The sequence below is a fragment of the Oncorhynchus keta genome, chromosome 26 (genome assembly GCF_023373465.1).
Source record: "Oncorhynchus keta strain PuntledgeMale-10-30-2019 chromosome 26, Oket_V2, whole genome shotgun sequence".
Lineage (NCBI taxonomy): Eukaryota > Metazoa > Chordata > Actinopteri > Salmoniformes > Salmonidae > Oncorhynchus > Oncorhynchus keta.
In genome coordinates, this window is record NC_068446.1 from 10,366,582 (window position 1) to 10,392,079 (window position 25,498).

Consider the following 25,498-nt stretch of genomic DNA (forward strand, 5'->3'; position numbering starts at 1 on the left):
GACTTGCTTGGGCCAAGAAACATGAGCAATGGACATTAGACCGGTGGAAATCTGTCCTTAGGTCTGATGAGTCCAAATTTGAGATTTTGGTTCCAACTGCCGTGTCTTTGTGAGACGCAGAGTAGGTGAACGGATGATCTCCGTATGTGTGGTTCCCACCGTGAAGCATGGAAGAGGAGGTGTGATGGTGTGGGGGTGCTTTACTGGTGACACTGTTAGTGATTTATTTAGAATTCAAAGCACAGCATTCTGCATTGATACGCCATCCCATCTGGTTTGCGCTTAGTCAGACTATCATTTGTTTTTCAACAGGACAATGATCCAACACACCTCCAGGCTGTGTAAGAGCTATTTGACCAAGGAGAGTGATGGAGGGCTGGATCAGATGACATGGCCTCCACAATCACCCGACCTCAAGCAATTTTGAGAACGTTTGGGATAAATTGGAGCATATGTGGGAACTCCTTCAAGACTGTTGGAAAAGCATTCCTCATGAAGCTGGTTGAGAGAAGGCCAGGAGTGTGCAAAGCTTTCATCAAGACAAAGGGTGGCTACTTTGACGAATCTAAAATATATTTTGATTTGTTTAACACTTTCTGGTTACTACATGATGCCATATGTGTTATTTCATAGTGTTGATGTCCTCACTATTATTATACTATGTAGAAAATAGCAAAATAAAGAAAATCCCTTGAATGAGTTTGTGTGTCCAAACTTTTGACTGGTACTATATAAATATATATATATATAATACCAGTGCATTCTGTCCCGTCATTTGGTTGAAAGTGATTCAGCCCGGTTGAAGTGTATCCTGAGGCACAGGTGCAGTAGTAGCTGCCCTCTGTATTGGTACAGTTGCTGTTGTTTCCACAGATATTAGTGACATTTTGGCATTCATTGTCATCTGTTATGATGGAAGAAGGACACAGAAACAAAATACATTTAAATTTTAGATGCTGCGTACACAGTTTAGCAGGTGTTATGGCGGGTGCAGCGAAATGCTTATGTTCCCTGAACCTATCAATCAATGTAGTAAATGTCAACAAGCACACAATAATACAAAATTATTATAATATTTTTTTTTACAGCGTTAGGTATGGTAACGTGACCAGTGATCAATGACTATGTACATAGTGCACAGGTCCCTACGGTGCATGGTAGAATACCCGTCGTAGCTGGCTAGTGATTGTTACTGAGGGGCAGAGTAGGGTACTGGGCAGAGGGAAGGGTGGTGGCTGTTTAACAGTTTGATGGCCTTGGGATAGGAGCTGTTTATCAGTATTAACTGTATCAACAAGGGGTTATTATTCAAACATTACTGAGACAAGTCATAGTCAGATTTACAAGGAACGTTACTACGGCCCCATACAAGTTAACTACATTGATATAGCTTGCTGTGCACACAGTTCATCCTGGTTGTAACTGGTTTGTAAAATCTGGCAACCGTCAGATATTCACCATGCCAGTTCACATCAAAACACACCTGCATGAGCTATTCACAGTGTTTATTGGAAGTGATGCGATAGGACTTTCAATTGTTGTGTTCATCTGTCTAGTTATGATGAATATACTGGTCTTCCTCCCCCACTGTACCTTGTGTACAAAGCCTGTCCGGGAAGGGATATCCTTAGTTCTGAGAAAGGGAGGTGACAATATTCAGGATGAAATATGACCTTAAGATTCCAGACCTCTGAACTGCCATTGTTAACACAAACACTGTGTAGGAAAGGGTTCCATAATGACAATGACTGGCTTCCATTTTCTCTGAGTAGCCTATGGGTAGCTCAATAGGATTTCACAGTACAATGGTAGCAAAATTAATATGCATTAGGGATATAAACAAAATTACGTACTCAAGTTGACTGTCTTAAAGGGATAGTTCCCCACTCATATCTATTCTCTAGAATCTAAGAACATTTAATTGGTGGAGCAAAAATTATAATGTACCTTAAAATTATGGACTATCTTTAAATTTAGAGTAGGAATATTTTATTTAATGGGGCCATCAATTCTGCTCTATATTAATGAAGTGATATATTGTTCAAATTTATTTTGTAAATTCTCAAAAACCCATATTTGTACTGTATTTCCGTGTAGAAGCCATTTACTGTATGTTTATATTACCACAGTTTCATTTACATCGGGCCCTTGAATATGTAAACCCCCATGATTATGATCAGATAAGGAAATATGACTACTAAGCAAAAGTGCCCCACAAACCTAAATGCAACAATGTTGGCTGACAGACGAACTTGAGCAATAAAACAATTTGACCACTTTCAACAGGAGCAATAATTTTTCACATTTCAGTCCTTTTGTTATGATAAACACACTTTGATGTTTACAATTTCAATAGGGTAGATAGGTTGGGGGGGAAAAACCACAAGGAATGATTCTTGATTGAACCAAGTTTACAATAATTGTGCTAGTTGCCTGAGAGGATGGTGCCCATAAGGTGCTAATTAACCTCTACGGGATCGGTGTTCACCCCATGGGACGGGTGAGCTAACATAGGCTAATGTGATTAGCATAGGTTGTAAGTAACAAGAACTTTTCCCAGGATGTAGACATATCTGATATGGGCAGAACGCTTACATTCTTGTTAATCTAACTGGACTGTCCAATTTACAGTAAAATAATACCGTGCTATTGTTTGAGGAGAGTGCAAAATTATGATCTTGAAAATGTATTAATAAACCAATTACGCACATTTGGGCAGTCTTGATACAACAGTTTAAACAGAAATACAATGGTTCATTGGTTCAGTCTAAAACTTTGCACATACACTGCTGCCTTCTAGTGGGCAAAATCTAAATTGCGCCTGGGTTGGAATAATACATTATGACATTTCTCTTGCATTTCAAAGATGTCGGTACAAAAAACAATTCATGTTTTTTTCTTTGTATTATCTTTTACCAGATCTAATGTGTTATATTCTCCTACATTAATTCCACATTTCCACACACTTCGTGTTTCCTTTCAAATGGTATCAATAATATGCATATCCTTGCTTCAGGTCCTGAGCTACAGGCAGTTAGATTTGGGTATGTCATTTTAGGTGAAAATTGAAAAAAAAGTGTCCTATCCTTAAAATGAACCTGTCTCCTCCCCTTCACCTACTCTGATTTAAGTGGATTTAACAGGTGACATCAATAAGGGATCATAGGTCAGTCTATGTCATGGAAAGAAGTGGTGTTCCTAATATTTTGTACAATCAGTGTATGTAATAAAGTTAAGTCAATATTGGAGCTAAACAAACTGGCCAAATTGTTTGTTACCCTAACAATATGTTAGCTGTCTAACCTTTCTTCAGCATGTCATTAAACCTTAATTTATTCAGGGAAGTTCCATTGAGACCAATGTCCCTTTTACAAGGAAGCCCTGATTCACAAAATGCAGCATAAAAATACTAAATACATAATAAGGAATTAGTGAGACAGTTATTTTTAGTGACACTGTTAAAAAGTTGTGTTCACTGCTGAGTACTTTATTATTTGTTCCTTTGCTAACATGTCTAGAATTTTTTTTTGCCACAAAAACGGCTAAGATTGTTGATATACTTTTCTTCTCCCTTCTCAATTCTCAATCTGACCATTTCTACCATGGGAATACATGTATGTCAAGTGTTGTTCTACTTAAAAGCGATGCTGTCGGAAAAAAATAAGCCCTTTTTGATTGAATTAATGTCCTAATGTATTTTCACTGGGTGTGTAGCTAAAGAAGGAGTTTTAATCCTTGTGGCAATTGAGACATGGACTGTGTATGTGTGCCGTTGAGTGTGAAATGGCAAGACAAAAGATGAAAGTGCCTTTGAATGGGGAATGGTAGTAAGTGCCAGGCACACCGGTTTGAGTGTGTAAAGAACTGCATCACTGTTGGGTATTTCACGCCTAACAGTTTCCTGTGTGTATCAAGAATGGTCTACCACCCAAAGGATATCCAACCAACTTGACACAACAGTGCATTAGTCGCCATGGGCCAGCATCCCTGTGGAACGCTTTCGACACCTTGTAGTCCATGCCCCAACAAATTGAGGCTGTTCTGGGGGCAAAAGGGGGTTGAATTCAATATTAGGAATGTGTTTCTAATGTTTTGTATACTAAGTGTATAGGTCAGCGGGGTGGTGGCACCGGGATCCTCATCTCTCCCAAGTGGTCATTCTCTCTTTCTCCCCTTACCCATCTGTCTATCGCCTCCTTTGAATTCCATGCTGTCACAGTTACCAGCCCTTTCAAGCTTAACATCCTTATCATTTATCGCCCTCCATGTTCCCTCGGAGAGTTCATCAATGAGCTTGATGCCTTGATAAGCTCCTTTCCTGAGGACGGCTCACCTCTCACAGTTCTGGGCGACTTTAACCTCCCCACGTCTACCTTTGACTCATTCCTCTCTGCCTCCTTCTTTCCACTCCTCTCCTCTTTGACCTCACCCTCTCACCTTCCCCCTACTCACAAGGCAGGCAATACGCTCGACCTCATCTTTACTAGATGCTGTTCTTCCACTAACCCCATTGCAACTCCCCTCCAAGTCTCCGACCACTACCTTGTATCCTTTTCCCTCTCGCTCTCATCCAACACTTCCCACACTGCCCCTACTGGATGGTATCGCGCCGTCCCAACCTTCGCTCTCTCTCCCCCGCTACTCTCTCCTCTTCCATCCTATCATCTCTTCCCTCTACTCAAACCTTCTCCAACCTATCTCCTGATTCTGCCTCCTCAACCCTCCTCTCCTCCATTTCTGCATCCTTTGACTCTCTATGTCCCCTATCCTCCAGGCCGGCTCGGTCCTCCCTCCCGCCTCCGTGGCTCGACGACTCATTGCGAGCTCACAGAACAGGGCTCCGGACAGCCGAGCGGAAATGGAGGAAAACTCGCCTCCCTGCGGACCTGGCATCCTTTCACTCCCTCCTCTCTACATTTTCCTCCTCTGTCTCTGCTGCTAAAGCCACTTTCTACCACTCTAAATTCCAAGCATCTGCCTCTAACCCTAGGAAGCTCTTTGCCACCTTCTCCTCCCTCCTGAATCCTCCTCCCCCCCCCCTCCTCCCTCTCTGCAGATGACTTCGTCAACCATTTTGAAAAGAAGGTCGACGACATCCGATCCTCGTTTGCTAAGTCAAACGACACCGCTGGTTCTGCTCACACTGCCCTACCCTGTGCTCTGACCTCTTTCTCCCCTCTCTCTCCAGATGAAATCTTGCGTCTTGTGACGGCCGGCCGCCCAACAACCTGCCCGCTTGACCCTATCCCCTCCTCTCTTCTCCAGACCATTTCCGGAGACCTTCTCCCTTACCTCACCTCGCTCATCAACTCATCCCTGACCGCTGGCCACGTCCCTTCCGTCCTCAAGAGAGCGAGAGTTGCACCCCTTCTGAAAAAACCTACACTCGATCCCACCGATGTCAACAACTACAGACCAGTATCCCTTCTTTCTTTTCTCTCCAAAACTCTTGAACGTGCCGTCCTTGGCCAGCTCTACCGCTATCTCTCTCAGAATGACCTTCTTGATCCAAATCAGTCAGGTTTCAAGACTAGTCATTCAACTGAGACTGCTCTTTTCTGCATCACGGAGGCGCTCCGCACTGCTAAAGCTAACTCTCTCTCCTCTGCTCTCATCCTTCTAGACCTATTGGCTGCCTTCGATACTGTGAACCATCAGATCCTCCTCTCCACCCTCTCCGAGTTGGGCATCTCCGGCACGGCCCACGCGTGGATTGCGTCCTACCTGACAGGTCGCTCCTACCAGGTGGCGTGGCGAGAATCTGTCCCTCACCACGCGCTCTCACCACTGGTGTCCCCAGGGCTCTGTTCTAGGCCCTCTCCTATTCTCGCTATACACCAAGTCACTTGGCTCTGTCATAACCTCACATGGTCTCTCCTATCATTGCTATGCAGACGACACACAATTAATCTTCTCCTTTCCCCCTTCTGATGACCAGGTGGCGAATCGCATCTCTGCATGTCTGGCAGACATATCAGTGTGGATGACGGATCACCACCTCAAGCTGAACCTCGGCAAGACGGAGCTGCTCTTCCACCCGGGAAGGACTGCCCGTTCCATGATCTCGCCATCACGGTTGACAACTCCATTGTGTCCTCCTCCCAGAGCGCTAAGAACCTTGGCGTGATCCTGGACAACACCCTGTCGTTCTCAACTAACATCAAGGCGGTGGCCCGTTCCTGTAGGTTCATGCTCTACAACATCCGCAGAGTACGACCCTGCCTCACACAGGAAGCGGCGCAGGTCCTAATCCAGGCACTTGTCATCTCCCGTCTGGATTACTGCAACTCGCTGTTGGCTGGGCTCCCTGCCTGTGCCATTAAACCCCTACAACTCATCCAGAACGCCGCAGCCCGTCTGGTGTTCAACCTTCCCAAGTTCTCGCACGTCACCCCGCTCCTCCGCTCTCTCCACTGGCTTCCAGTTGAAGCTCGCATCCGCTACAAGACCATGGTGCTTGCCTACGGAGCTGTGAGGGGAACGGCACCTCAGTACCTCCAGGCTCTGATCAGGCCCTACACCCAAACAAGGGCACTGCGTTCATCCACCTCTGGCCTGCTCGCCTCCCTACCACTGAGGAAGTACAGTTCCCGCTCAGCCCAGTCAAAACTGTTCGCTGCTCTGGCCCCCCAATGGTGGAACAAACTCCCTCACGACGCCAGGACAGCGGAGTCAATCACCACCTTCCGGAGACACCTGAAACCCCACCTCTTTAAGGAATACCTAGGATAGGATAAGTAATCCTTCTCACCCCCCTAAAAGATTTAGATGCACTATTGTAAAGTGGCTGTTCCACTGGATGTCATAAGGTGAATGCACCAATTTGTAAGTCGCTCTGGATAAGAGCGTCTGCTAAATGACTTAAATGTAAATGTAAATGTATATTTCCAATTAGATTTGGGTAACTTCCAGTCCACATGGACAGATGAACCCCAGGTTCAATTAAATTGAACCTGTATTGCTGTACTTACGCAAATTAAATTACAGATTGGTTTTGGCTCATTGGTTTTTGCTCATTGGTTTTGGGTATACGTTGAATTACCACCAAGTGGACTCCTCTCACAGGTACTGTAGATTCTTCACATTTTAAGAATAGCAAGTGTTCTCAGGCAGTAATTTGTAAACAAAGACAGTGTGTAAATTAAATTCCAGCCTTAACATTGTTAAACAGGACAGAGAAAGGGTTCATTTTTGCAAACCTGCAGACCTGATGATGGTAGTACGCCTGCTGTTGAAAGATATAAGACAAATGGGTACCACCAGTTTTCCATATATGTGAAGCAGTACATACATGTATGTATGCAGTAAGGATCCAAGTACAATCAGCTGATTATGATTCAAGTTTACTCCTAGTGTTAAAAGGTAGTCAAATGTTGGAGTGTTTTTCACACCAGTGTAGATTGAATGCAACAATAACCAGTGTTGGCCATGAATATTTTCACCTAGAGTTACAAAAACTCAGAGTGTTAAAAGCTAATACTTCTTGTGTTGGTGTTAAACGTGTTGATTTAAAATATATAATAATATATATGCTTGAATAATATAACTTCTAAATCCCAAATGAGCTTAGTACAACCGTTTTATCCCAACTTTTCCATTGTTATATTAATGGTGTCCATTTGAGTCTTTGTAAACAAACAAATAGCCTCAACATAACACTATGCAAAATCCTGTTGATCGTATGGACTCTCTCAGTCCTTGCATCCAGAGCATCCTCTGTGAACTATGGTTAAAATCCTACATCCCCTCAGCTTTACAGCCAACCAGGTGGCTGTTGTTTGACTAAAACAAAAATATCGGATTGTGCCTTTAGCCGCAGACATCATTATGCAACTTTACTTTACAGACCAGTAATATACACCCTTTTAACCCTGAATTAATGCAAGGATAATCACCCAATGTTGCCTAAAATAGAGCCTATTTTTTTCATTTTTTTTTAGGGTTGAGGCATTAGACTACCTATCAGGTCTAAACCTGAGTGTAATGTCCATTTAAGTGCTATGTATTCCATAGGCCTAATTAACCTTGTTCTGTATAGGTTTGTAAAAAATCTAGAACTTATATTTACCATTACAAAACTTGGTTCCATCGCCAGTGTATCCACGGTTGCAGTAACAGGCATTATTGGATCCATTCAGGGTTTTACACGAGGCAAGTTGATGGCATGTATGACAAATGTCATAAAATCGGCATGGGTCTATAACACTGGAAAGCCATGCTATGAGATAAAAATAGAATACATTTGCTTTGTGAATTGATTAAAATATGTGAAAAAAATGTACTACCAGATCAGCATTAACTCATCAATATGGAAGGAACAATGGTACCATGAACTATGGTATGTATTGAATGTTGCATACAATCATATTATGCTATTATGACTAAGAATGTTTACATTTTCAGCAAATGCTAATATAATGACAGAAAGACAAAAATCATATGTAAGCCTACTCAACATCAATAAACTACTCAGAAGTAATGTTAGACTGATATTGAAATGGACTCGCACAACTGCAAAGTTCCTAATTATATCTATGCAACTATGATCACTAAAAGGCCAGGAGACCTGGAATTTGGGATAAAAAATATCCCGCCATGCATCCTGATTATTTTCTCTGGTAAATCCCACATACACATAACGGAAATGGCAAAGAACATGCGTGTATTTGTACCACGTTCAAGGGGTCTGCTATGCTACAGTGCATACTATATGACAGAAGAATGGATAGACTCACTTACCTGCTAAAAGTACAAGTTTCATCTGGGACTTGAGCAAAGACTCCATACTTGCTTTGGGACAGAAATACTTTTAGCTGAAACTCTGTGGCTGGTGACGTGGTCCATTTCCTTGCGTCAGTTTTCCTGTTTCCCTAAACCTGACCCTTCCTGTCCTGATCTTTAATCAGCTATCACAAACATTAAACTGGGGACACGCCACCGTCCCATGACAATGGAGTCTAACAGCATAAGATAATGCTTATTAACCAGTATAGTCTGGCTTCCTAATTAAAGTTATTGTAGCTGTAGTATAAGAGTATACATTCTTACAATTTATGATTTGCAATTTGGTGGCTTTTTCTTTCAACTCCATCTCAATACTAAGTGTTCTTTAAGTAGTAATGTTATTGTGCATCTGGGGTGGCCATTTTACAAAACCACAAGGACATTGTTCTCAAAAGAAACAGAAACACTAGCTGAACAACATTGACTTCAGTGAGGGACAACACCCTCTTTTTCTAGGACACTGCACAAACATTCCAGAGATGTCTTCCTACAAATGTAACACTGATTTCAATTCACTCGACTAACTTGCATCAGTATTTACGCATCTTTTCATTCATTTTATTCAGATGATCTCCAGACTAACACTCAAGAGGATGATAGCTACTAAGCCACTCTGAAGCTGCCAAGTAATTGAATATGAATATCTTATACTGTAAATGTTTTAATATGGAAAATGAAAGTAATGATTTCCTGCATGCTATTAATTCACTCTTCATCCCTTTGATAAGTTCCCAGTGGTGGACCATTTCACTGGCTGAGTTGCATGGAAAGTCAAATTGGCCAAGTTGGACTGATTCATTTTTTTATATTCTCCTATCACATTATCAGTTCATTTACATGCATGAGGAATTAAATGAGGACTTTTGGGGTATAGGGTCTTCCAAACAAATTTGATGGAAAATGTAAGTAAACGTACCCTACACTTTAGCCTGCAAAATTCATTGTAGGTTCATTAAATGATGGGTGATATACAATTAAGGTTGGCAAAATTGTTTAGGAAAATGCTCAGAAAGATTGAAGAAGAAAAAAAACACACTGGTGCCAGTCCAAAATTAAAAGGATTATTGGTAACACTTTATATGTTGGACAAGGTATGACAGAAATCTATGCTTTGTTTTAGTTTCCCTGGCACTGTTTCCAAATGCTAAACTTTTATAATTTGTAGCACAACTCCCATGAAAGTTATGATACTTATATTCGTATTTTCTGTGCATCATGCCCAAATTGTCTATAAGTGACTTTGTTGAGATACACAATCAAATGTAAATACTTCAGGATGATTTGGACATGACGCACAAAACAATGCTAATAGAATAGGTACCATAACAAAGGTTACGCATGTAACCATGGTTATGTGCGCTATATGGATCACTCCAATAAATTGGTATCACTCCGCAGCAGAGGGATACATCCGAGGTGAAGATTTACTCCTGTGTACTCTCCTGCAAGGCCTTGCGGAACTCAGCAGAGATGGGGACAGATGGAGAGTCATCACTGTCCACCAGTTTGATGTCCAGTGCAGTGGCTACCTGAGTGACTAGGCTCCTCATAACCTCTCAAGCCGCTGGGGGCAATGTCACGGTTTTCTTGCGGTGAAGGAGAGTCGGACCAAAAATGCAGCGTGGTAATTTTGATACATGTTTAATAACCGAACAAACACGAACTATACAAAAACAATAAACGTAACATGAAAACCGAAACATGCTGGTGCAAACTAACACAGAGACAGGAACAATGCAACAATCACCCACGAAACACTCAAAGAATATGTCTGCCTAAATATGGTTCCCAATCAGAGACAACGATAAACACCTGCATCTGATTGAGAACCACTCCAGACAGCCATAGACTATGCTAGATACCCCCACTAAGCCACAAACCCAATACCTAACAAAACCCCAAGACAAAACACCACAATAAACGCATGTCACACCCTGGCCTGACCAAAATAATAAAGAAAACACAAAATACTAAGTCCAGGGCGTGACAGGCAATGAAGCCCCGTTGCTGGATTCTGATGGCCTGTCAGCCTGGTAGCCCTGCTCACGGTGGTGAACAGTGCCAGCATCGTCCCCCAGGAACAGCCTATCACTGGCCAACAGGGAATAGCCATCGAAGCTATCAACCTCCTGATGCAGGGCAAACGCCCTCCATTCAAGGTGGTCTCAGCGGTCCAACTACTGCCCCCGTCCAGGACTGGCAGCAGATGGGCTCTGCCTGTGGTGGCTCCGGCCATGCTTCCTGGGAGGGACACTAGGCCCAGTAGAGGGACTAACCGCTTACTGTGGCTCAAACCCAGGCAGTGCATACAGAATTCATAAAGGGAAGCCATAACCTCAGCCATGAGCTCAGCTAAGCCATCAAGGCCACGGAGCAGGGGTCCAACGCCCTGGGAGAGCTTATGTCGTGACCCGCTTGGGGGAATGGGAACCCGGTGAGGAATATATTGCCCAGTACCTCTGCAAAAAAAATTGGGAAGACCTGTGTAGGAAAAGCAGGCAGACTAAGAAACAGCAACCAGGTAATGGATTTGATTTATTATTTTTTTGTTTTTGTTTCACGCCAACTCTAATATTACCTAGTCGGTTTAATATCCAAGCAGTGAAAATATGATATGATGGAGTAACTCCGTTAAGATATTACACTTACCAGTGACTTACCAAGTGAACTTCAGAATATGTGTACCTCAAACCATATGGACGTCCGCTGAGAAAATGAAAGAGAACGTGTGTCGCGGGCATTGGGTCTATATATAGGGGCGGACCCCAGCCGTGACACAGATGTACACTGGAGTAAATCTGTAAATCCTCACCTCGGAGGATTAAAGTTATGTATAGTAACCCTAGGTGTAAAATAGTAAATAATGGCTACATCTCAGAAAGTTTTAAACTCTCCAAAGGAGTAAAATAAGGTTGTCCACTATCGGCATATCTATTTATTATTGCCATCGAAATGTTAGCTGTTAAAACCTGTCTAGGACACACGTTCCGCTAACGGAACCCCCCCCCCCAACAGTCTGCTGAAAATGCAGCGCGGGAAATTCAAAAATATTTAACTTTCACACATTAACAAGTCTAATACAGCAAATGAAAGATAAACATCTTGTTAATCTACCCATCGTGTCCGATTTTTAAAATGTTTTACACCAAAAACACAACATATATTTATGTTAGATCACCACCAAATCCAAAAAACACTTTTCCCAGCCAAAGATAATCACAAAAGTAGAAATAGAGATACAATTCATCACTAACCTTTGATAATCTTCATCAGATGACACTCATAGGACATCATGTTACACAATACATTTATGTTTTGTTCGATAATATGCATATTTACATTTACATTTACATTTAAGTCATTTAGCAGACGCTCTTATCCAGAGCGACTTACAAATTGGTGCATTCACCTTATGAGATCCAGTGGAACAGTCACTTTACAATAGTGCATCTAAATCTTAAAAGGGGGGGGGGTGAGAAGGATTACTTATCCTATCCTAGGTATTCCTTAAAGAGGTGGGGTTTCAGGTGTCTCCGGAAGGTGGTGATTGACTCCGCTGTCCTGGCGTCGTGAGGGAGTTTGTTCCACCATTGGGGGCCAGAGCAGCGGCAGTTTTGACTGGGCTGAGCGGAACTGTACTTCCTCAGTGGTAGGGAGGCGAGCAGGCCAGAGGTGGATGAACGCAGTGCCCTTGTTTGGGTGTAGGGCCTGATCAGAGCCTGGAGGTACTGAGGTGCCGTTCCCCTCACAGCTCCGTAGGCAAGCACCATGGTCTTGTAGCGGATGCGAGCTTCAACTGGAAGCCAGTGGAGAGAGCGGAGGAGCGGGGTGACGTGAGAGAACTTGGGAAGGTTGAACACCAGACGGGCTGCGGCGTTCTGGATGAGTTGTAGGGGTTTAATGGCACAGGCAGGGAGCCCAGCCAACAGCGAGTTGCAGTAATCCAGACGGGAGATGACAAGTGCCTGGATTAGGACCTGCGCCGCTTCCTGTGTGAGGCAGGGTCGTACTCTGCGGATGTTGTAGAGCATGAACCTACAGGAACGGGCCAACGCCTTTATGTTAGTTGAGAACGACAGGGTGTTGTCCAGGATCACGCCAAGGTTCTTAGCGCTCTGGGAGGAGGACACAATGGAGTTGTCAACCGTGATGGCGAGATCATGGAACGGGCAGTCCTTCCCCGGGAGGAAGAGCAGCTCCGTCTTGCCGAGGTTCAGCTTGAGGTGGTGATCCGTCATCCACACTGATATGTCTGCCAGACATGCAGAGATGCGATTCGCCACCTGGTCATCAGAAGGGGGAAAGGAGAAGATTAATTGTGTGTCGTCTGCATAGCAATGATAGGAGAGACCATGTGAGGTTATGACAGAGCCAAGTGACTTGGTGTATAGCGAGAATAGGAGAGGGCCTAGAACAGAGCCTTTGGGGACACCAAATCTCGGTTTACATTGGCGCCATGTTCAGAAATGCCTCCAAAATATCAGGAGTAATTACAGAGAGCTATGTCAAATAACAGAAATACTCATCATAAACTTTGATGAAAGATGCATGTTTTACATATAATTACACTTGTTCTTAATGCAACCGCTGTGTCAGATTTTTACGAAAAAAGCATACCATGCAATAATCTGAGACGCGGTCAGAAATACACAACATTTGTCCGCCATGTTGGAGTCAACAGAAATACGAAATTACATCATAAATATTCCATTACATTTGATTATCTTTCATCCGAATGCAGTGCCAGGAATCCTAGTTCCGTAATAAATCGTTGTTTTGTTCGATAATGTCCATTACTAGTGTCCAATTAACTACTTTTGCTAGCACGTTTAGCTCACATGTCCAAAAGCTGGCGCCGGTCCAGGCGAACTCGGACGAAAACTTCAAAAAGTTATATTTCAGGTCGAATACACTGGTCAAACTAAGTAGAGAATCAATCTTCAGGATGTTATTATTATATATATCCATTAACGTTCCAACCGGAGCATTCGTTTTTGTCTACAGAGTAATGGAACGCATGGCGATATCAAGAGTAATGTGCGTAACCAGGAACTGCCAGACCACTGACTCATTCCCTTCCCATCCGGTCCCACATCACACTAGAGGCTTCATTCCACGTTCTACTGACTGTTGACATCTAGTGGAAGGCGTAGGAAGTGCGAACAGATCCATATCTTACTGGGATGTGAATAGGCGATGAGTGGAAAATCAACCAGACCCAGAATTTCCACTTCCTGTTTGGAAGTTTACCTGCCCTATGAGTTCTGTTATACTAATATAATAACTACAAATACAAACACAAATATCATAGTGTTACATGCATTTGTTATTCCATTTATGTTTTTAGGTTTGACGTTAGCACGTTAGTCAATATGTGTTACAACTGTGCCGGCACATAGCACATATTATATTTAAGACGGACTGACCATTGAGAGATGTAGAGGGTTAACAGCTTAAGTTTGCTCTCCCTATGTGATTTTTTAAAAACTATCCTTTATTTAGTGGGCACTCATGGTGGGTGTCTTTTAGGTCCCAGTTGTTGTTGGTAGTCAAATTTCAGTGGACACTCCCATGAGTGTGTTTCATAACCCCTTCTAGAGCCACAACTGTTTCATTTAGGTTGTTGTTAATGACTCCTTGTTAGTTCTCCCTTCTGTTTGAGCGACAATTTTTGGTTTCTTCCTGGGGAATGTAACACTCAGAACAGTAAAGAAGTATTTTTGTGTCATACCCATGGTGTATTGTCTGAGATACACACGGCAGGAATGCAGTATCCAAACTACCCAGTTTATAAACACAGGCAAAACACCTTCATACATAATGCTCATAACTATTTCTTAAGCAGACTGACTAGGATTTTAGCGCATATACTTTTGACTACTCATGAGTAATAACAGTATATTCGCTAATTAGCATTGTATAGGCCTAATTCCAAACCAAACAATACAACAGGATAGAGTGGCCGCAACACAAACAAAATAAACATTATGAAAATTAATTTAGATTAAATGAAATCAAGAAAACAAGGAAGGGCTTTGGGTGAAATGCCTGCTGGGGGTAGACCGTCTAAACCGTTGTAATGACGGGTGAGTGAAATGAGTGAGGAGTCAGATGCAGAGAGCGAAATGAACGGGAAATCGCTTTAATGTCCTTCAAATCGTAATAGGTCCAAAACATGGGTGAAGGCCCAAAACACTGGGGCTAAACCAACCCAAAACCTAGATACAAACACTGGACAGCGAAAACCCAAAACAAAAACACGATACATCACCAAACCTAACAACCAACAAGCCTGCACAAACACCAGCTGGCAAAACGAACTTAAATAACACCCATCCCAAAACCCCAACAAGGAACAGGTGAAAACAATTAGACAAAAACAAACAAAAAGGAAAAAGGGATCGTGGCAGCTCATAGACCGGCGACGACGACCGCTGAGCGCCACCCGAGCAGGAAGGGGAGCCACCTTCGGTGGTATTCGTGACAACCGTCTCCATAACACCACATTTTCTAATGATACCAAATTTCATTGTTTGGAATGGTGTTTCACTGCTTCTTGTCAGACATTACACACATCACAATGCACTGTCATAATGAATAATATAATAATAATAATATAATAATATATGCCATTTAGCAGACGCTTTTATCCAAAGCGACTTACAGTCATGTGTGCATACATTCTACGTATGGGTGGTCCCAGGAATCGAACCCACTACCCTGGCGTTACAAGCTCCATGCTCTACCAACTGTGCTACAGAAGGACCACGATAGCCATGTGCTATGTGTTGAAATATCGGTCAATTTGCCATTGTTAAAAAAAATTATGCCACCACTATGCCCTAGAATGATAGCATATTTCTATCAACAGAGTCTAGTTGTGTTTAAAAACAGCCATACATGCAAAACGATAAAGCCTTTTGTCTCATGTTTTTCTATACCAAGTGTGCATTTGAAGATAAGGCATGAAATAACACTCAGCTGGTGGTTGTATTTATTGTTATTTGACACGGTTAATGTCAAAATTACCCTATTCTTTGTGTGGGAAACAGACAGAAACAGATTATGGGCGGTGAGGAGAAAGTCTCATGCCAGACATCTGAGTCACACATAACAAAATGATGAGATAAGGAATATGAACTGGTGACTTAAATGTGGGACCAAAATCTATTGCGTTTACCAGAGAAAATGTAATTTAGTGGTGCAACAACTACCTCTACGTAGATATGATTCTTAATATAGCATATAGCCGAATATGAAATAAATTAGGGACATGGAATCACTGAAACATTAGAGTAGACCACTTTTGCAGCTTCAAAATGACGAAGAAATGTATTTTCATAATGAGTAATACAGTACACATGACATCAAGTTCTTATACATGTGTAGTAAATGTGTGATTATTACAATAGCAACATTGTTGTTACATAGGACTTTGGAAATGGCTTTTTAATTGCATAATAATGGAGTTATTACAATTGGAATAAGGAACAGCCACCATTCCTCTTGTGTGCAGTAGTTACGCAAACTCTCAGCTCACTGCTATGCAATTACCAAAGTATTATGTATGCTAATGAAATGTTGCTCCAGAAGTAATTACAGTTGTATTACACAGGCACAATGACAGTTGAATGTTAATAGTTGTTGAGAATACTAACAGTAACAAGATATGGCTATTATGTGTCTAAAGGAAACTAAATATCCCATCACTGCCTTCTTCAATCAACTACAGCCAAGTTAGGTGGGCAATCATGTTAGTTTGTATTCTGAATAAAACTATCCCTTTAAAATGGTATAGTGTGTGTTTAAACAAGAACACTTACCCTCAAATGGACAAAGAGTTTCAAAGTTGTTTTTGCTAAGCATTCAAATTGCTATTTGCAATGTTTGCAAATGGCTTTGCATTACTCTGCAGTATTTTCAGGTATCATAAAATGAGTTGCAGCTTTCAACCTTTTCAATGGCATGTTGAAAGAGTCATACAGTAGTTGAGCGTCACAACGTATTTATACTAATGCGTACAACATATCATTGGTTTGATTTGATTATGTACACCTGAGGCAATGGACATTCAGGAATATTGACATTCACAAAAATTGAAATGTATTGTGTAGTTCAAATATGACGTTCAGATAGATTGGAATAGTGTAGGAGGTTGTGTGTGCTCTATTCATTATATTTCTATCTTCAACATGCAGTTCCAGATACAGCCAATCCAATAGTTTCAGAAAAGTTGTCACTTCCTGAAGTAGTCATTTTTTGGGATCTGTTTTCAAATAGTTGTAGTCACCCCTAAAGTTCCCTTGGAAAAATAGTTCATTTCCACAAAGCATAGTTAAAACTATAGTTATCCCAGGTCTGGTTCTGGGTCAAATGTTTGAAGGAAAAAACATCTGAATGTCTCACTCTGACACTTTTCTAACGGAGAGGAAGGAAGAGATGTTGTCTAGAACAAACCAATGTTGTTTGCTCCCTTCCTCTGCAGTCCTTTGAAGTCAGGAAATCTCTCATTAATTGTAAATGCTAAAACCTGTTGTAGGTGCTTGATACACAATGATATTGTAAAAACTAATTGGAAAATAAAGCTCTGAAATGTTTTGCTTCTTTCCATTTCTCTATATGGATATGATGAAATCATTAAAAAGCATCAAAGTGGTACAATTGACAAAAAATATAAGCTTCACAAGACATTAAACATTGCATTCAATGGGGGTGAGAGGAGCAACACAATATGGATTCTTAGAGAAAGGCATCATGTGCATAATTTACATGCATGAGATTGAGAGATAGAGAGGAGGCAGAAAGGTTGAGATGGAGGGCAGGAGGGAGGCAGGAAGTGAGAGAGGGGTTAGAGGTTGAAGGGGTGAAAGAAGGGGGAGGGAGAGAGAAGAGAAGGAGAGGAGATTGTGGGGTTAGTTTGTCTGTCTCCACAGTGCAATGATTATTTCCTCCCATTGAATGCAATGTACTCACTTATGCATCATATCCTTGATGCATTTCTCTAGACATCAATAGTGTGGGGTTAATCTTCCCCTCAGTTGAATGCAATGTATTCACTGAGGCATCATGTATTGTGAGGCATATCTTTTTGCAAAATCATACCAGATTGATACTCTGCTGATACCAGGATGCCCCCACTTCTATCATACTGTTACGGGGCTGTTGTTGATTAATTTAGGAGTGGTTTATTTAATTTTAGATGTAGGCCTTACTTGGCCTAATTGTGGTACACAACACATACAAGTCTTTTTTTTCTTAAATCGCTTGGAAAGTAAATTTTACAAGCATCAAGTCTCTGGCTTTCAGAGGATGCCTGCGCTTGGTGAAGAAATCTACCGGTTTCCTATGGCAGCCGAGTTTGATAGTTGCAGAGTTAGTTGGTAGGGACAGGTTTGATGATGGTATTGTTGGTGGTGAAGGAGTTGGCTCGCTGGACTTGTCCTCAGACTTTGTTCTCATTCCTCAGCTTAGTCATTTTCACTACGAGGGAGCCCTCGGCCATCTCTGCACTGCAGTCTTCTCACATTTTGGGTGGTGAAACAAGAAGCTGTGTCAGAAAGCATCTTTTGAAGCAAACATGTACAGTTGAAGTCGTAAGTTTACATACACCTTAGCCAAATACATTTAAACTCAGTTTTTCACATTTCCTGACATTTAATTCTAGTAACAATTCCCTGTCTTAGGTCAGTTAGGATCACCACTTTATTTTAAGAATGTGAAATGTCAGAATAATAGTAGAGAGAATTATTTATTTCAGCTTTTATTTCTTTCATCCCATTCCCAGTGGGTCAGAGGTTTACGTACACTTAATTAGTATTTGGTAGCATTGCCTTTAAATTGTTTAACATCTCTAGGGTAGGGGACAGCATTGGGAATTTTGGATGAAAAGCGTGCCCAAATTAAACTGCCTGCTAATCAGCCATAAAATAATATGTATATATAATAATATATATAATTAGTAGATTTGGATAGAAAACGCTATGAAGTTTCTAAAACGTTTTGAATGATGTCTGTGAGTATAACAGAACTCATATGACAGGCAAAAACCTGAAAAAAAATCAAACCAGGAAATGGGAAATCTGAGATTTGTAGTTTTTCAACTCATTCCCTATTGAATGCACAGTGTCTATGGGGTCAAATTGCACTTCCCAAGGCTCCCACTAGATGTCAACAGTCTTTAGAACCTTGTTTGACGCTTCTACTGTGAAGTGGGGGTGAATGAGAGGGGAATGAGTCAGAGGTCTGCCAGAGAGCCACGCGCGTTCACATGATAGTTAGCTTGAGTTCCATTGCATTTCTGAAAGGAATTCTCCAGTTAGAACATTATTGAAGATTTAAGTTAAAACATCATAAAGATTGATTCTATACATCGTTTGACATGTTTCTATGGACTGTAACGGAAGTTTTTGACTTTTCGTCTGCTCCTAGTGATCGCGCATCACGAATTTGAATTACTGGGCTGAACGCGCAAACAAAACGTAGGTATTTGGACATAAATGATGGACATAATCGAACAAAACAAACATTTATTGTGGAACTGGGATTCCTGGGAGTACATTCTGATGAAGATCATCAAAGGTAAGTGAATATTTATAATGCTATTTCTGACTTCTGTTGACTACACAACATGGCGGATATCTGTTTGGGTTGTTTTGGTCTCTGAGTGCTGTACTCAGATTATTGCATGGTGTGCTTTTTCCGTAAAGGTTTTTTGAAATCTGACACAGCGGTTGCATTAAGGAGAAGTGGATCTAACATTCCATGCATAACAGTTGTATCGTTTAGCAATGTTTATTATGAGTATTTCTGTAAATTGATGTGGCTCTCTGCAAAATCACCGCATGTGTTGGAACTACTGAACATAACGCGCCAATGTAAACTCAGATTTTTGGATATAAATATGAACTTTACCGAACAAAACATACATGTACTGTGTAACATGAAGTTCTATGAGTGTCATCTGATGAAGTTCATCAAAGGTTAGTGCTAAATTTGATCTCTATTTGTGCTTTTTGTGACTTCTCTCTTTGGCTGGAAAAATGGCTGTGTTTTCCGGTGACTTGGCTCTGACCTAACATAATTGTTTGGTGTGCTTTCGTCATAAAGCCTTTTTGAAATTGGACACTGTGGCTGGATTTACAACAAGTGTATCTTTAAAATGGTGTAAAATACTTGTATGTTTGAGGAATTTTAATTATGGGATTTCTGTTGTTTTGAATTTGGCGGCCTGCACTTTCACTGGCTGTTGACGAGGTGTCAATCTTGGGTCAAACGCTTCGGGCAGCCTTCCACAAACTTCCCACAATAAGTTGGGTGAATTTTGGCCCATTCTGCCTAACAGAGCTGATGTAACTGAGTCAGGTTTGTAGGCCTCCTTGCTCGCACACACCTTTCAGTTCTGCCCACAAATTATCTATAGGATTGAGGTCAGGGCTTTGTGATGGCCACTCCAATACCTTGACTTTGTTGTCCTTAAGCCATTTTCCACAACTGTGGAAGTATGCTTGGGGTCATTGTCCATTTGGAAGACCCATTTGCGGCCAAGCTTTAACTCACTCCCTCATGATGCCATCTATTTTGTGAAGTGCACCAGTCCCTCTTGCAGCAAAGCACCCTCACAACATGGTTCTGCCACCCCCGTGCTTCACGGTTGGGATGGTGTTCTTCGGCTTGCAAGTCTCCCCCTTTTTCACCCAAACATGACGATGGTCATTATGGCCAAACAGTTCTACTTTTGTTTCATCAGACCAGAGGACATTTCTCCAGAAAGTACCATCTTTGTCCCCATGTGCAGTTGCAAACCGTAGTCTGGCTATTTTATGGCGGTTTTGGAGGAGTGGCTTCTTCCTTAGCGGCCTTTCAGGTTATGTCGATATAGGACTCGTTTTACTGTGGATATAGATACATTTGTACCTGTTTCCTCCAGCATCTTCGAAGGTCCTTTGCTGTTGTTCTGGGATTGATTTGCGCCAAAGTACGTTAATCTCATGGAGACAGAACACGTCTCCTTCCTGACCAGTATGACAGCTGCGTGGTCCCATGGTGTTTATACTTGCATACTATTGTTTGTACAGATGAATGTGTTACCTTCAGGCATTTGGAAATTGCTCCCAATGATGAACCAGACTTGTGGAGGTCTAAAATTTGTTTTGAGGTTTTAGCTGATTTCTTTAGATTTTCATCCATTATTTTACCAGGTAAGTTGACTGAGAACACGTTCTCATTTGCAGCAACAACCTGGGGAATAGTTACAGGGAGAGGGAGGGGGATGAATGAGCCAATTGTAAACTGGAGATTATTAGGTTACCGTGATGGTTTGAGGGCCAGATTGGGAATTTAGCCAGGACACCAGGGTTAACACCCCTACTCTTACGATAAGTGCCATGGGATCTTTAATGACCTCAGAGTCAGGACACCCGCTTAACGTCCCATCCGAAAGACAGCACCCTACACAGTGTTCCCAATCACTGCCCTGGGGAATTGGGATATTTTTTTTAGACCAGAGGAAAGAGCACCTCCTACTGTCCCTCCAACACCACTTCCAGCAGCATCTGGTCTCCCATACAGGAACTGACCAGGACCAACCCTGCTTAGCTTTCAGAAGCAAGCCCGGAGTGGTATACAGGGTGGTATGCTGCTGATGTCAAGCAAAGAGGCACTGAGTTTGAAGGTCGGCCTTGAAATACATCAACAGGTACACCTCCAATTGACTCAAAGTATGGCATTTAGCCTATCAGAAGCTTCTAAAGCCAAGACATACTTTTCTGGAATTTTCCAAGCTGTTTAAAGGCACAGTCAACTTAGTGTATATAACCTTCTGACCCACTGGAATTGTGATACAATGAATTATAAGTGAAATAATCTCTCTGTAAACAATTGTTGGGAAAAGTGCTTGTGTCATGAACACAGTAGATGTCCTTACCGACTTGCTAAAACTATAGTTTGTTGACAAGAAATTTGTGGAGTCGTTGAAAAATGACTTTCAATTACTCCAACCTAAGTGTATGTAAACTTCTGACTTCAACCATAATTGGCCCACATTATGTTTCTGTGTTACAAGAAATGTAACACCTTATTTGGTCTGTTCCAATGTTTAACAGAGAAACAAAATGGCCTTGATTTGGTCTGTCCCAATGTTTTACAGAGAAACAGAATGTCCTTGAATGTGTTATGCATGACTCAAATTTTCTGTTGAGAGAAATACAGCATGAGGTCTGACTACAACAAAACGAGCAAAATGACTCATGAAATATAATTACATTTTGCCAACAGTTTTCCTTCGCCACCCACACTACATTGTCCCTACTGGTTCAGTGGTACTATGGAAAAAGGAAAGATTGGCTCTGTGCTTCGCAGTTGGCTCATCTCATGACCTATTAAAAATGGTCAGGCGTTAGGGCAGGGACTGCTTCCTTGAGGCTCCAGACAATGGGAGGGGAGCAGTTGGGACTCACATTTCCTATCTGGCCCGAAAGAGTGTCACGCTGTGGCCATAAACCAATAACTAGTTCTGTATCAAATCAATGAAATGAAATTGTATTTGTCACATTTGCCGAATACAACTGGTGTAGACTCCACAGTGAAATGCTTGCTTACAAGCCCTTCCCAACAATGCAGAGTTTAATAATAAAATAGTAACACAAGAAATATACAAGAATGCACAAGAATGGAGCTATTTACAGGGAGACTAGTACCATATCAATATGCAGAGGTACAAGGTATTTGAGGTATGTACACTAAGGCAGGGTAAAGTGACTAGGCATCAGGATAGATAATAATATGAGTAAATAACAAACAGAGCAGCAAATGATGAGTGGAAAAGTGTGTTTGTGTCAGAATATGTGAGCAGAGCTGAGCGAGGAGCAGAGCATGCCCAATTTGACTGGAGTGTGGAGCGAGATTCCTTTAGCAACTGTAATGGAGTTCGCTAAATATTTTCATAAAGAAACTTACAAAACACGCAGGTGCTAAATCAAGGTGACTTGATTTAGAAGGAGTCCGGTGATGTAAAAAACATTGTGAAATCTGAAAAGATACGTATCCCAAAAGCATGATGGTATGCTTACTACGTGCACATGCTAAATTAAAGGAATGAGGTGGGTAGATACTGTAACTAAGTGTGTCATTGTAGCAAAGTATTTATAAACAAAAAATCTGATCCCTTATCTATACAATAGGCCATTTTTTGTTTAATTTGTATTTAATTCTAACTAAGTCACAGCCTATATGCGCAATTTATAGACTATAATGATTTATAGTGAATAAATATATATATGCTATTTAATGAGTTGGACAAATTTCCTGTCAAAATGTTTATAATTTTTTATTTCACCTTTATTTAAACAGGTAGGCTAGTTGAGAACAAGTTCTCATTTACAACTGCAACCTGGCCAAGATAAAGCAAAGCAGTGCAACACAAACAACACAGAGTTACACATGGAATAAACAAAGGTACAGTCAATAACACAATAGAAGAAATCTAAAAACAGTGTGTGCAAACAAGTGTAACAAATTTTGGGTGTTGGGGAAAACGTATGGAGAATAAAGTACATTATTTTCTTTCGGAATGTAGTGAAGTAAAAGTAAAAGTTGGCAAAAATATAAATAGTTAAGTAATGTACATATACCCCCCCAAAAAACTTAAGTAGTACTTGAAAGTATTTTTACTGAAGTACTTTACACCACTGCCCAAATACCATCACACCAGTACATTAGCATACTTTATATACACAGTTACATACGCATGTATCACATAGTATTCCATACATAAGTTAAGGCCATGCAACCTGAGTTGAAAGTGAGTGAGGTGCACATGCACATGTACAGTACATAAACGGATGCATTCACCATATATTTATGTGGTGGACACTTGATACGGTCACATGATATTGTTGTGGTATGTCACAAAATCATGTTACGACCACACATATCAATATTCATTTTATGTATTAATATTTAGCTAAGTGGATGGGTCACTACGGAAGGTGTAAACGGCACAGCAAAATGGTGACTTGCATAGTAGCAATATCAGAAGTAGATAGTGTCAATATAAATCAAATATATAGCATGTACATGAACAATATCAATATCAATGACGAGGTAGTTATATGCATACAATCAGGGGTAAAGTGGCTGAGCAGCAGGATACATAAAACAATTGTAGTAGCAACGTATGGCGTTTTCGTTAGGAGAGAGTCATTTGAATAGAGGCACTGCCGATAGTGCTGATGAGAGGTCTGTCCGAACCACACATGAACAAGGGAATCTACATTCGGAGAGCCTGTTTCTGTCCTGCCCTTGACTTTGGTGCGGGGCATGTGATGTCCACAGACTCTTCATCGCAAAACTCCCTGATCTTCTCAAAAAGATAAGTTTGTCAAGCTGTGTCCATTCCAGGTGGTGCTTGTACTGGCAGACCATCAATTGGAGGAAGGATGTCAGCAGTCCGAATGCTCCTTGGCGACAACAACACCAGGCTCCAGAACATTGAAGCTATAAAACAGGGAATAACAACAACAAAAATCAGAAGACATTACAATCTTGCACAACATCAATTCACCTCCCAAGTTTATATAAGAAAAATAACCTCATACAATGCAAGGAAAATTATTTTCACCTGAAGTGCTGGTACTGCTTGATCTGTGGCAGCGGCCTGAAATACGGAGTCAGGTGTTGTTGCCAGCCATAGTTTTCCACCAGCACCGTATCATCCTCCAGTCCAACCAACTGTGGGATGTTGACCCCTGTCACAGTGCTGACCTCTGTAACACCAGCAATCTCAGACAAAGTGTTAATTCTGTTTTTTTTCGGCCAAAGCACCAGTTGGGGGCAAACTTGGTGTGGTCTGTGATCAAGAATTGAAGATCCAGAATGTGGTGGAGCTTGTGCATGGTCCGCCAGGCTTTAACTTCCTGACTGATGTCTTTAGATGTTGCTTCAATATATTGTGGTATCCCAGGAGGTTTACCAAGGGGGATGGTAATAGAGGGGAGATACGTGAGACGACGTTGGCTCCCTCTGCTGGGAATACGGGAGCTGGGCACCCCGACACAGACAGTTCTAAGTGGAGGTAATTAGAGGAAAGTGCCAACCAGCCGTGGAGGCCAAATAAAAGGAGCACGGTGGCACACCGCAAGAGAGAACGGGGAGAGACCGACACCAAGCGAAAGGAGAGAAGAAGGACCAAGCCAAACCTCAGTGATTCTTTTTTTTCTGTCTTAGTAAAGTTGTTTTTGCAGACTAAAGCCTCCCTGTCTCTGTGTCAGTTTCTGCACGCTCAACCCAATGCCCCACGGTTTACCACAATATCCACATTATTTTCCTGCCTCAGGATGTCATCTATTTTGTGAAGTGCACTAGTCTCTCCTGCAGCAAAGCACCCCCACTTCATAATGCTGCCACCCCCATGCTTCACGGTTGGGATGGTGTTCTTCGGCTTGCAAGCCTCCCCCTTTTTCATCCAAACATAACGATGGTCATTATGGCCAAACAGTTCTATTTTTATTTCATCAGACAGGGTGGACATTTCTCCAAAAAGTACTATTTTTGTCACCATGTGCAGTTGCAAACCGTAGTCAGGCTTTTTATGGCGGTTTTGGAGCAGTGGTTTCGTCCTTGCTGAGCGGCCTTTCAGGTTATGTCGTGTTAGAGACGATTTGGACATATTTGTATTAAAGACCGAACATATGGGGCTCCATGTACATTTGTGTAAATA

The 25,498-nt window shown here is 41.6% G+C and overlaps 1 protein-coding gene across 1 annotated transcript in view; it reads right to left on the reverse strand.

The window, feature by feature from the left end:
* Positions 1-8,881, reverse strand: part of adgrl4 (adhesion G protein-coupled receptor L4) — a 31,144-nt gene extending 22,263 nt beyond the window's left edge. Inside the window, exons 1-3 of the mRNA XM_035736916.2 lie at positions 8,740-8,881; positions 8,069-8,218; positions 755-904 (exon numbers count right to left, since the gene is read on the reverse strand). Coding sequence (XP_035592809.1) covers positions 755-904; positions 8,069-8,218; positions 8,740-8,785 — 346 coding nt within the window. The 5' untranslated portion in view covers positions 8,786-8,881. The remainder of the gene's footprint in view (positions 1-754; positions 905-8,068; positions 8,219-8,739) is intronic.
* Positions 8,882-25,498: the final 16,617 nt, after the last annotated feature.